The 12,523-nt window shown below is 39.3% G+C and overlaps 1 protein-coding gene across 1 annotated transcript in view; it reads left to right on the forward strand.

The window, feature by feature from the left end:
• DNAAF9 (dynein axonemal assembly factor 9) overlaps nucleotides 1-12,523 on the forward strand; it is a 77,263-nt gene that overhangs the window by 17,024 nt on the left and 47,716 nt on the right. Inside the window, exons 3-11 of the mRNA XM_071753149.1 lie at nucleotides 397-516; nucleotides 1,342-1,466; nucleotides 3,694-3,790; nucleotides 5,006-5,112; nucleotides 7,484-7,561; nucleotides 8,695-8,793; nucleotides 9,407-9,462; nucleotides 10,501-10,636; nucleotides 12,276-12,357. Coding sequence (XP_071609250.1) covers nucleotides 397-516; nucleotides 1,342-1,466; nucleotides 3,694-3,790; nucleotides 5,006-5,112; nucleotides 7,484-7,561; nucleotides 8,695-8,793; nucleotides 9,407-9,462; nucleotides 10,501-10,636; nucleotides 12,276-12,357 — 900 coding nt within the window. The remainder of the gene's footprint in view (nucleotides 1-396; nucleotides 517-1,341; nucleotides 1,467-3,693; nucleotides 3,791-5,005; nucleotides 5,113-7,483; nucleotides 7,562-8,694; nucleotides 8,794-9,406; nucleotides 9,463-10,500; nucleotides 10,637-12,275; nucleotides 12,358-12,523) is intronic.

A 12,523-nucleotide genomic window follows, 5' to 3' on the forward strand; every position in this document is an offset into this window, starting at 1 on the left:
GGGATTAGTTCGTTAGGAAGCTTCAATCAAGAACATATTAATTAGAATGCATCCTGAGCACAGACAGATGTTTGGGTTTGAATCACTAGCTAAAACTCAACTTCTGATGGTGCAGAGCACTGCAGAAAACTGGAGTTATTTAATTTTTTTTAAACAATTCCTGTGGATTTAGGTCAAGAGAGAGATGTCAGCATCTGGCAATCAGCTTCCAAAAACTTTTTAGCCAACTGTTTTGCCAGCATGTTCAATGGGCACAAGTGCTCACTGACAATGTGAGGAGTTAATACTCTTGTTTTAAAGTTTTTTTAGTAGGGAAAAAACCAAACTTTTCAGGTGTACAGTGTGAGGACACAGAACACTTCACATGTGGGTTTTTTTGTGGGTTTTTTTTTGCAGGAATAGACAGTCGATACAATGAAGGTTGCAGGGAACTGGCAAACTATCTGCTTTTTGGCTTGTATAACCAGAATAACAATGACTTTGAAAGATCTGGGTTCCCTGAAGAGGTTCTTGATGGTGAGTAAAGTACTTAGCTTTTTTTACCTATTCTTCTGTCTTTCTGGAGGGTGGGTGAGCAGCATAAGGGACAAACCTCAGCAAAATCAAGTCAGTAAATCTCTTAATTCTGTATATACACCTGAAACAGCTCTTAAAAACACTGCTGAAGAACTCTTGGTTTTAAACACATTTTAAAGGTGTCTCCCCTTCACTGTTCCCCCCAAATCTTCTAAACCTAAACAACCACAGCCCCCATTAGGAGAAGTCATGGTGCCTGTGTCCCTCTGTTATCAGTTACCCTGTGATCACCCCTCCAGAGTTCTGAAATAATTGATTTCTTTTCCCTTTAACATATTATCTCACTGATGTGATACTTGGAGGGTGGCCAGCCACCAAGAGCATCAATTTTTATCCCCTTCTTTGCAAGAAATGTTGAATATCTACACCATGGGCCTCAGTGCTGGCTTTACAACCTTCTGATGTAATGTCAGGCAAGAGCAGCTCTGGTTCCCAGCTCTGGAGGGACTCATCTCTGACACTCTTGGCTTTTCAGAGGACAGGCTGATGCAAGTTCCATGCAAGCCTTCAGAATAAACCCATAACTGTTCTGAAGAGTTAAGAAGTGCTATTGTACTTGGAGCTGTATCTGGCTGCCAACTCTTTTCTTTCTTAAAGAAGTGGGGAGTGATTGTATATTCAGATAGTTGCACAGTTTTCTTTTTAATCAGGTATGTCCTAGCAAAAAGGGTCTTCTGTTCAGTTTCTGTGGGGTTTTTGTGCCCAAATAATTGTTGTGTGTATGGAGTCTTGGTGCTGGAATAATATTTGTTCTGCTTGCTACAGATATAATCATATTAATCAAACCTGACAGTGTCCATCTGTACTGTAACCCTGTGAATTATAATCATCTTTTGCCATACGTGGCATACTGGAGGAACTTGCATTTTTACTGCCTGACTGAAAATGAGGTAAGTGGAAAAAGAATGCAGATGAGAATTCCTTAATCAACTTCCTAATCAACTGAGATTTGAAGTGGAATTTTTCTTTGCCATTCCTTCCAGAAGTCCTTTTTTCTTTCTCAGCCTCAGCAGGGGGGTGAGCTGCATGGATATGTGGGTGTTAATCATTTCCCTGCCATCCCCAAAAGAAGAATATGTTTTTAACACTTTGTATTTGTTGGAGCATGAAGATGAATTGCTCCCCTCTCCCACTAATTACTGCTGCTTTGACATGAGTCAGTGATCTTTTAATGAGGAAAAAACACGTGGCTTGGGAGAAATGCAGAATATGGATCCAGTAGCATAGTCCACACTGAGATTTCCAAGGATGGGCTTATTTGCTAGCAGTGTTCTAATGTGTTCTGTGCCAGTAGTTTTAGAATATGAGAAAAGAATGGCCTAGTAAGCCATTTAAAATCAATATATTTTATTATGTATTTTCATTTTGACTTTCAGCTCTTCCTTTCAAGAGCTATTGATCTCATAGTTTTGTCATTTTCTTTCATTGGACCTTGGTTCTTAAATGTGAGTTTCATTTTGTGGTTAAAGGAAGGCTTAGAAAAGCTGCTTATCATAGTGAAGTGCTCTTAGAGGAGTTAAAAAATGAAAATACTTTTTGTCTAGGTATAGAGTAAGTCTCCTTACCCTTAAGGATAATTATGGAAGAGAAACCAAAAAACATTGCTGTGTCAGGCTTTAAGTACATCCTGTTTACAGGAGGATTCCCTGTAGTGGCTTTTAAGGATATTCTTTTTTTCAGTGACACAGATAACTTCTTCTTGCTTCTTTAAAAATGAAACAAAAAAGCTTAAAAGGTTTAGAAGTAAAGAAAGCAAATCCATACCTGGCTCTGTATGAATCTGCCAAAACCTGTAGCCTCTCCTTTTCTTCTTCCCTGTTTGCCTTCAACTAGACCATAGAAATTTAAGTGAATATCCTTGTTATTGTAAGAAAAAGATATTTTTATAAATGCTCATTTTCAAAAAGACCAAATAAGATAAAATACTGGAATTTAGTGCACAGTGTCTAAGCTTTCTTCATGTCATAACCACGTGGTTGATGGAACAAGCTGTATTTATACCTGCAATAGCAGATAGTGAGCAAGTCTTTAGCACCCTGCCAAAACCCAAGATCTTATTCTAATGGCATTTTGAAGTCTTGAGAAATTGGCAGTTGTTTGGGGCTTGGCTTGGAACTGCAACTTTGATCTGGCTTCCTGGGTTTGAAGACAGAACACATCATGGAGGAACTTGGGCTGCATCTTAAACTTGGGCTTCTCTTAAAAGAACTTGTTCTTAAAATAAATCTGTGGGGTGTACCCTGAAGCTCACAAGAGCTGCATCCAAAACGTTTGTACTCATGTGTTTTACCTGGGTATTAAGTTCAGAGCAGTGTGTGTTAAGGAAAAAAAAAAAAAAAAAAAAAAAAAAAAGAGAGAGAGAGAGAGAAAGAGAAGAGCAAAATAAGAGACAAAACACAAGTGCCTTCTGATCTTGCTCCAGGAAGCAAGTGACTCTTGAGTACCCGGTGAGGTTGGGCATGTTGGTTCCACACTTGCTGTGTCTTTTCAGATAAAAGTCAGAGAGCATTTATGGTTTTTTTTAACAGTTTAGTTTTTAACACTTTTCTGAGCCACAAGTAAGATATTTGTTCTTCACTCCTGCTGATGTCTGCAGCTGACTTCAGGCTGCTGCTAGCAATAGTGCTGCTTGGTGGCCTCTCCTTTTCTCTTCCTTTTTCCTACATTTATCTCTGCCTCAGACAGCAGTTTGGTCTCATTGCTTCTTCTCTGACCTGGGCTGTCTCTTGTCAGTTTGCATTCCCCACTGAGTGTTGTTACTGTGGTAATATTTTTTTTTTTCCTCAGCAGAAAGTTTTTCGTGGCACATCAGCTGCTATTCTCAAAATACCTTTTAATGTTTAAATTTTTTCCAGCATCTAGTAAGTGATGTTGAGAAGCTGAGAATAAAATAAGTGTTTATACATTTCTATAACCTTACTGAAAGCATTGCTCTGAAGTTACTAAAGAAAGACTAAAAAAGTTCCTTTGCTTCTGGAAGCTGTAGGGAGCGTTTTAATGGACTGCATGACGTTTGCTGGGGAATTAAAACAGCACTATACATCTTCTCCTTTATGCAAAGCTACCAACCATATTAGGCCTGCCTAATCAGCTTTCATGTTAAATGATTTCTTTCAGTATGAAGATGAAGAAGCTGCAGAGGAATTCAAAATCTCCAGCTTTGTAGACATGGTTCGGGACTGCAGTCGCATTGGCATTCCGTACAGCTGCCAGGGTAGGTCAGCTTGGTTTATGCCAAGAATTCAAGTGTTTTCCACCAGGCAATTCAGGGCCTGAAGATTTCCTTCCCTTTGCTAAGGATTAATATGTCAGTAGTTTCTCTTTAGCCACCTTTTTACTTGCGAGTTGGGTTTCTTTCTGGAAACTCTGAGCCCTGAGACTTCGTCTGCAGCGTGAATGCTCCCGGCGTGAGGAGATGATTTGCATTCAGAGAAGTGTGTTCTGCTGCTACACAACTTCTCTGTTCAGATGGCAGCTCCAGATAAATCCTCCTTTATGTAAGGAAAGAATAAACATTTCGTTATGCAACTTGCCTTTTATAGCCCTGCAAAAATGGGGCTGCAGGGCTTCCTGCTCTGAGCTGTAGCATCCCTTGCAGCCTCAGCTCTTGCATTTTGCACTGAAGTGCACTTAACAGCATCCCCAGCAGGGAAGAGTGTAAAGAAATGAAATATAAAAGAAAGCAGTACCTGCACTTCACCATGCAGCACAAACCTCTGGGCTTTGGGGTTCACAGTACAGTGGGTGAGAGGCAAAAAAAAAAAAAAAAAAAAAAAAGGAAAAAAATATCGCTTTCTGGTTTTGAACAATATAAGTTCAAACAACCTATTTTTTTTTTTTTAATATACTTAATTCTTGATTGTTTTGCTTGAGGATAATATGTTCTGACTGCCTGCAAAATACTTGATGAGTCAGGGCAGGGGAGAGGGCTGTGGCTTTTTGTCAGGAAGTGGCTAAAGAAGGAGTGTAGTTTAAAGGTGATACTCACACTTCACTTGAGCTTCACTGGTAAATACCAGGCTGAATAGTTTTCCTCCTGCTCAGCTTGAAATTCTGATTACCATGGGGATGACGTTGGCAGTAGTTGACTTCAGGCCAAATATTTAAGGAAATGGGAGTAAGCAAAGCTCCCTGTTGAGTATTTTGAGTTTTAATGGTGCTGCTGGTGGTGGAATCAAATTTGCAAGGAGTTGGAACTTTTTGGACTATGGTGACAGCTGGAAAAAAGGGCTTAAATTTGAGGTGTAAAAAGGAACTTTCTAAAAAAATCTTCACAAAAAACATGTTTTAATTATAGATTTTCAGTTGTAAAAGACAGGATAATTTACACCCTGTATTAGAATCTCAGGACAATTCTTTAAGTTCTCAGGGAAAGTTAAGCAGGGAGATATTGTGAGAGAATGTTTCTGTGAACCATTTTCTTTTGCAGGTCATCTCCAGATTTTTGATATGTTCATTGTTGAAAAGTGGCCCATCGTGCAGGCTTTTGCACTGGAAGGAATAGGGGGTGATGGCTTCTTTACAATGAAATATGAGGTTAGTACTTATGCCTTTAATTTTCTTCCACTTCCATTCTGAAGCAGAAATTGAGTTGTAGAATTACAATTGGGAAGTCCCTTTTGAGATCATCTGCTCCTGACTCATCACTCAGTGATTTCTAAGCTGGGTGAAGTTTTTCAGGGTATTCTGGAGCTGGGGTTTGAGTGAGAAAACTCAGTCTTGCTGAGGTTTTCCAAAGCTACCCAGTACTCTGTCCTGGATAAATCCTGGTGCCCCTCAAACCTCCTTGTTGTGATTTAGAGCTTTTTTCTTTCCCTTCTGGAGTCTCTTTAGCAAATCAGAAGAGAATTGTTGTTTTTTTTTTTTAAAATGCTACATGGGTATAGATACCCACGAGCAGTGGTAGAGAAGCTGGTTAGTGAAAAATGCCCTGAAATTAACTGAGATAATGAGAAGGGACTGTATTTCTTGGATCATTAGTTTTGAGACAAGAGATGCATCTACTTTTCCCTCAACATATATTCTTGGGTCATCATAGCCTGCTGAATAGGGCAACAGTCAAGATTTTGGATGATGCTCCTGATTTTAATAATGATTTGCTGTTCCACTCTGTGTAACTTGTCTCAATTGATTTCCCTGTTCATTAAATACACTCCAACAGCATCTTTGGAGGGGAGCTTTGTATTTATGTACTTGTTTGAAGCTTCTTTTATTTAAATTTTCTTGGACCTCTGCCACAGAAATGCAGATGTCCTGTTTTTCTTGTTGGTTCTCCATTTTTACAGCCAGAATGTTCTTTGTCTGACTTCTGACAACTGGAAAAAACCCAAGGAATTAGTAATACCATTGTTAAAGTACCATCACATGGAGTACTGTACACGCTGGCTCAAAAATCTCTTATGTGGGTTCAAGTGTGGTTTTCTCTCTCTCAGCAGTGTGCTCTTCCCACTGGTACCTTTCTTGGGTTTTTTTGCTTTGTTTTTTGTCATCAGTAGTGCTGAACCATCTTAGGAGAACTCATCAAAACCATGAAATACAAAGTGCAAATTGATGAGCATCCTCGTGGAGGTCTGCCTGGGTATCCATAGCCTGAAATGAGGCAACAAAAAAATTGTCTGTCAATTCAGGAGCTGTTTGGGGTCTTTATTTACCTTTCACAATTCATTTAAGGAATCTGGAGAAGCTTTGAGAAAATGTGTAGCCCCAGTGAGGTGGTGACTTTGTAAAGACAGAGCCTCTCCTGTTTCAGCATGGGAGCTGCTGCTGTCTTTAAAAAGACTTTAAAAAGAAGGATGCAAATCCTCAGGGTCTGTTTTTCAGGCATGTTTAGCTCTTGGCTGCTCAGCCAGTTCCAGTTAGGTTCTTGCTTTCTTCCTCCTTAAAGTCATAAGGGATTTCAAGTGGGAAGGGACATTCTTAACTTTTTCCTTAGGTGTTTGTGCCTGGTGATCTGTAGGGAGCTGCTGTATGTCAGAGGTGGGGAGGAAGTAGATTTGGGATCACTATAAATGACCTAGAAATTAATATTTCTGATGTTACTAAAAGGCAGTGTTCTCAGTGCATTTTTAGCTCCTCAAAGTGACTTTCCCCTGCTGTACATTTTATGCTGTTAGCTTGGAGACAACTGTTTGGATTTTTTAGGTTTTTTAATGGCATTTACTCTGTTACTACAAATATTGCAGTTGCTCAAGATGCTGTAATCCAGAGAATTTTCTGTACTGATAGGTTTCTGGAAGTGCTGTCTGGGAAATCTTTTATTGTCCTGTCTGATAATAGGAGCAACTGGAATAACTATAAAACTCTGGTTTCAGAAAATTCCACCCAGTGTTGCATTTTTAATTAAGTGGCTGGCGGGAAGCCCTGTAAATGCAGCAATTATTCAAATACAAATATATACTGAATAATCTGTTGTTAAATACAGTTCTCATATGCATCATCTTGCTACCTGGAAGAAGGAATTGCTGAGTTAAACTGGCTTTGCCTGGATTTCCATTCTGCTTAGAGCAAGAATTGGCTGGCATGTGGGATGAGGAACCTTGGAATCTGCTTCTTGTCTGTCTCAAAAAACAAGACAAAAAAAAAAATCTCTCCTTTTTGGTTGTACCAGCTGATACTATTCTCTGCTATTAATCAGGAAAAAATTAGTGAAATGACTTGTTTAAAAGATGCAAGCAAAGCTTCACATTGTTTGCTCAACCCTCAATGAGAAGGTGAATCTCAGAAGCATCCAGAAAAATTTCATGGTCAATTCTTTTGTACCCAATAATGCAAAATTATTTCCAAATTAAGAGTTAGGAGGACTGGGCAGTGTCAAGTGGCTTCAAGTTAGGTTTAGGGCAGCTTAAACCTAAATCTATATGGCTTTTCGTGGTGTTTTTCACAGAAGTGTGTTTAAAATCTTTTTCAGTTAATGGATGTCAGTGTTGACTTGTGGAAGACATACAGCAAGATGGATCCTGTTTCCTTGGAGGATTTGCTCTGGGAGGTAACATGGGGGAAATATTCTGCATCTCCCTCTGGTCTGAGAGTGTGGATACAGAGCAAAATTGTGCTTTTTGTTTGGTTTTAATCGTGCTTAGGGACTTAATCTGCTGCTGAAGGGTCTGCATATTGTTGTTGGCTTGCCTCAAATCTTCCACCAAGTCCTCACACCACTCAAGTAACTTGTCTTGGATTCCTTGAATTTCTTAATTTGCCTGAAATGCTTCTAAATGTTACTGTAAATGGTGTGGCATTCATCAGGCTGTAGGACTATGTGCAAAGGACAGAAAGTTGGTGTATTTATATGTGTTTATCCTCCTTTTTGCAGCAAGGGGGGGTGTGTGGAAAGCCACTTTTAGCACACAGCCATGCTCGGAGGAAAAACCCTTTCTGAGTGGCTTTGTGGGGACTTCAAGTGGGTAACAGTGACACCCAGTGGCTGCCCTGATGCTTCATGAAAAACTCATTCCTCATTTTAATGCAGTGATCTGATCTCAATGGTGGAGAGGAAAGCAATGTATCAGTTCTGGTGTGGGGTTTTTTTGCTTTTTTTTTTTTTTTAAATCAGCTTATATTTTGGCAGCAGAGTAGGCTTTTAATGTGTAGCAAGTTCAGCAGTAAGTATCCTGTATTAATAAAATATTTGTAGTGCACATTATTTTTGTTGGTTAATCAACTGCTTCAATGAGTTTACAAGGTCAATATAAATAGTTGCTTCCCCCTTCCCATGCAAGTGAGATAAAAAGTTGGGTGTGTTTTCTTGGACCTGGTGTGTCTACCCCAAAACAGACTTACTCATCCTATTTTGAAGTTTTCAGCCTGAAAGCTGTTGATAAATTGGCTTCAAATTGTCTGGGGAAAAAAAAAAAAAGACTGTCACACAAATCTGGTTGCATAGAAATTGGTGTTTCAAAAATTATTCTTTTTTTTCTATGAGGATGAAGCCAGGTGGACTTGAGCAGTTGCAGCTGACACGTTAGTTCCTTTTTTTGTGTGAACACAGCTTTGATTTTAACAGCATCCTGCATAGTGAAATACAATCTGTGTTCTAAAGTAATTGGAGTTCTTCTAATGCAAGCTGGGTTCTTTTCTCTGGTATAAAAACTTATTAAGTAATGCTGAATATTTTTCTTCTAGGATTTAATGATATTTGAGCACCAGTGGACCAGTTTTTTTGCTAATTTTGAGACTGAAATTCCCTTCATTCTGGAGCTATCAGAATCCCAGGCAGGAGAGGTATGGCTGCTTCAGAAATCCTTTGAAATGCTAATATCATAGAAGTAATAACTATTGAGAATTGTGATGAGTTGTGGTTTTTGGGGTTTTTTTCCTTTTGATTTCTCCCTGGCCCCTCTCACTTTTCATGTTGGAGGAGCAGAATCCTGTTGTGGAGCTCAGCACCCACTTTGTGTATGCACAGCACTGGTGGCTGAGGACTGGGATTCCCTGAATTATCACTTTGCTCACTGATAATTGAACTCAGATTTCTGTCTGCACCACAGATCCCTATTTGTAGGCAGAAAAACTTTTACTTGGCTCTGGTGTGTGCTCACTTGTGACTTGTGAACTCACAAGTCCAGGTTGCACCTGTCAAATCTTGGACAGGAGTGATGGTAACGTGCAGCATGGGTGAAAACAGCACAGTGGGAGGTTTTTTGGGGGTGGCTGTTGCTTTTTAAACATATAAAAGAGTTACTGATGTTTATGGAGGCTGGAAGTAGTTTTTGAGGCTTCAGGAGTTGTCTCTAAGAAGGATAATTCAGGTTTTTTTCATAGCAATAGTGAGGCTATATCACACTTTCTATTCATTCCTCTGTTAATCACTTGTGTTTCTTTTCAATTTTTCCAGCCTTTCAGAAGTTATTTCAGTCATGGAATGATCTCAAGCCATATAACAGATAACAGGTAAGACTCATAATTCCCTGTGAAATTGTGGTGTCACTAGCACCTCATCATTCCCATCCCTGATGCCATAATGCCTTCTTTCCTTTTGGAATCATCTCAGTATATCACATCTCATCTTTGCATATTTAAAAAAGAATCTGTGGAAAGGCACTTTTGGGAAGAATAAGTTGATTTTTTGGAAAATTGGAAGCTGTAGTTACCACATAGAAAATGTCAATATGTTTGAAACCACATCCACCTTGTGCAGGCTGATGTGAACAAGTTCTGCCTGGGCAAATATCTGAACAAACTCATTAGTTTTATTACACAGGATTGCTGGGTTTTAAAATGTTGGCCCTATTTATATGCTTTTCATACACGGTGTTTAAAACAGGGCAGTGAAACCCCCAAATCTTACCCAATATAAGCTGGGCACTCCAGGTCAGTTTGGTTTTGTTCCAGCCCAGAATTTTAACAGAGAGAGAGGAAGGCTGTTTGTCATATGTTGCAAAACCAAGTGTTGTGCTGGTTTGAGCTAAATAAAGGTTGCCTAGCTACTTAAATGTCTCTGCAGATCCTTTTTATTTGGAATTAGACAGTAGAGTTCAATGGCTTTTATTGTCTTCAGCATCCTATGTTGTTTGCATTTAAATAATGAGAAGAAAAACCTTGACCTCTCCAGTTGAGTCTTGGGCACAGAGCCAGAACTAAAACCAAAATAGTTTTGTTCAATTCCCATACAGTTTTTTTTTCAAAATAGTACATTTTAAACTAGTCAGTTCTTCAAGGCAATTTACTTTAAATAAGAAGGAAAAAGAACTTCTTTGGGGAACAGCCTTGAGATGTGTTCTTGTATATGAAAGAAATTATTTATTCGGGTGCTTTTTTTTGTTGTTTGGAACTTGCTCTCCAAGTTTTCTGCAGCTGTAGTCAAATTTTTTGACCCTTCTATAGTGAAAAATTCCATACCTAGTCCATCAGACTCGTAAGCTTGGATTTAATTTGATGTGTGTAAGTTTTCTTCAAGAATTTTCTTCAATTATTCTTTTTCCTCCTTAGCCCAAGCCGTCAGCCCTTTGTTCTCTTTGGGAGTCACTCCACTAAGGAAAACCTGAACTCTGGTAACTTTAATTTTCCATCAGAAGGACATCTGGTTCGAAACACTGGCCTTGGTGGCAGCACTGCTAAGCATATGGTAAGGCTTTCAAGTAGTTAACTGATATTTTAAAGCAGTGTATATTTTCTTTGTGTATTTTTTGTGCCCTTAAAATGCTTACTTTCCATGAGTCAAATACCCAAATCTTCCCAACATAAAAAAGCATCATTTAATGATAGCTTAAGGAACAAATTTCCTTTTTTTTTTTTTTCTCTTTCCAAATCAAACTATACTGGATGTTGACTCAGGGACTGAAGAAGGAGTAAATTTTCCCCCTCCTCCTGTAAAAAGACAATTTTAAAAACATTTTTAGTGCCGCAAATGTGTGGGGTGGGGGCGAGGGAAATGCTGTTTGTCCTATATAAATAAAATTAACATCTCCCTGATGGCAGCACATGATGTGCTTAACTCTGACACTCAAATTCTATTGTTTTTGTTTGGCTATTTCTTAAAAAGAAAGGGGAAAACACTTTTTTTTTTGGCTAACAAAGAGCTTTGTGAACAGTCACAGGACACCGACGCGTGCCCGAATTTCGGCGCCTGCTGAGTAGTTCATGAAACCCTTGGGGAAAAAACCCAAAAATCTTTCTGGTGTTGCAAGAATGTTAAGAGATGAAGTTGTAAGATTAACTTGTTTCCATTTTCAAGTAAAAGCTTAGTTTTAAAACATATGATGAGGTGGATGGCTTGTTGCACTGCTGCGCAGGGGACGTAAGTGGGGAAGCGACCCCAGGGAGTTGAGATCCTCTGGCTGGCTGGGCTGGGGGCCCCAAGAAGGTAACTCACAGCAAAGGAGGAGAGGTAGGGTGCAGATTGTGGTGTGGAGTTCTCCCCAGGGCTCTGGGAAGGTCCATCAGTGCGAGTCCAGAGTCTGTGGTGTCAAGGAAATGGATGTGGTTGAGTTCAGGTCATGGTGGAGTGTGATTGAGGGAGTGAGTTGGTGGTCTTGGCACAACAACATCTCACGAGTTAGGGATGGATGGATGGATGGTGGACACATTGCCTTGATCAGAAGCTTGAGAAAGGATGGTGTTAGCATTCTGGTGTATTCTCATCCTCCATTTGCTGGTCTATTTATCTCTACTTCTGTATAAACACTTCCAATTTTATCGGGTTTTTTTTTTCCTCCCCTTATTAACATTCCTATTAAGACCATTCAATATTTTCCATATCCAAGTACAGGTGTTGGTTTATTTTATTTTTTTTTTCTGCTGCTGTACCCACTCCCTCTGTTATCCTCAGATTCTGACCCTGTTCTTCAAAAGGTGGTTTATTTACAGGTACAGGTGATACTGTTTTAATAGGGTGTCATGAAAATAGTAAATAAGACCCAAGTGCAAGCATAGTTTTGGGAACCTGACACCTTTTCCTCTTGATGAGAAAAGCAGTTGGCATAGGAAAGTGAACACACAGTGCTCAATGCTTATGGAACTCAGAGCTCATCTCCTTTTCAAAGCCTTTCAACTGTTCAGGTCAAGTCAAAAGTGAAATGTACCTTTGAAAAACGTAAGTCACTTTTTTAAAAATCCAGTAAAGTCTGTGTTGTGGGCTTCTTGTAGTATGGCAGTGGTTAGAAGACTTAAGGGGAACTTAGCATGGCCTTAATTATGGCAGAGTTTTGGGGATTTTTTGTTTTTTCACTGTTTTTTTTGTATCTCCTTCATGCTGGCAACTCTAGGTGGTGCAGTGTGTATCTCCAAAAGGACCTCTGGCTTGTGCAAGGACTTATTTTTTTGGAGCCACTCACATTCCTTTCCTGGGTAAGTCACTCCTGGGTCAGTATATGAAAAAAACCAAGCAGTGATTTGAGGTAGTTATTTACTTTTTACAGTAATTCACTGATGATTTAAAATATCTGGCAGTTAAAAGGTGGCTTTGATTCCTTTATGAGCTTCAGGCCATGGAGTTGTAGATCCTGTGTAGTGC

This window comes from Heliangelus exortis, chromosome 10 (assembly GCF_036169615.1).
Source record: "Heliangelus exortis chromosome 10, bHelExo1.hap1, whole genome shotgun sequence".
Classification (NCBI taxonomy): domain Eukaryota; kingdom Metazoa; phylum Chordata; class Aves; order Apodiformes; family Trochilidae; genus Heliangelus; species Heliangelus exortis.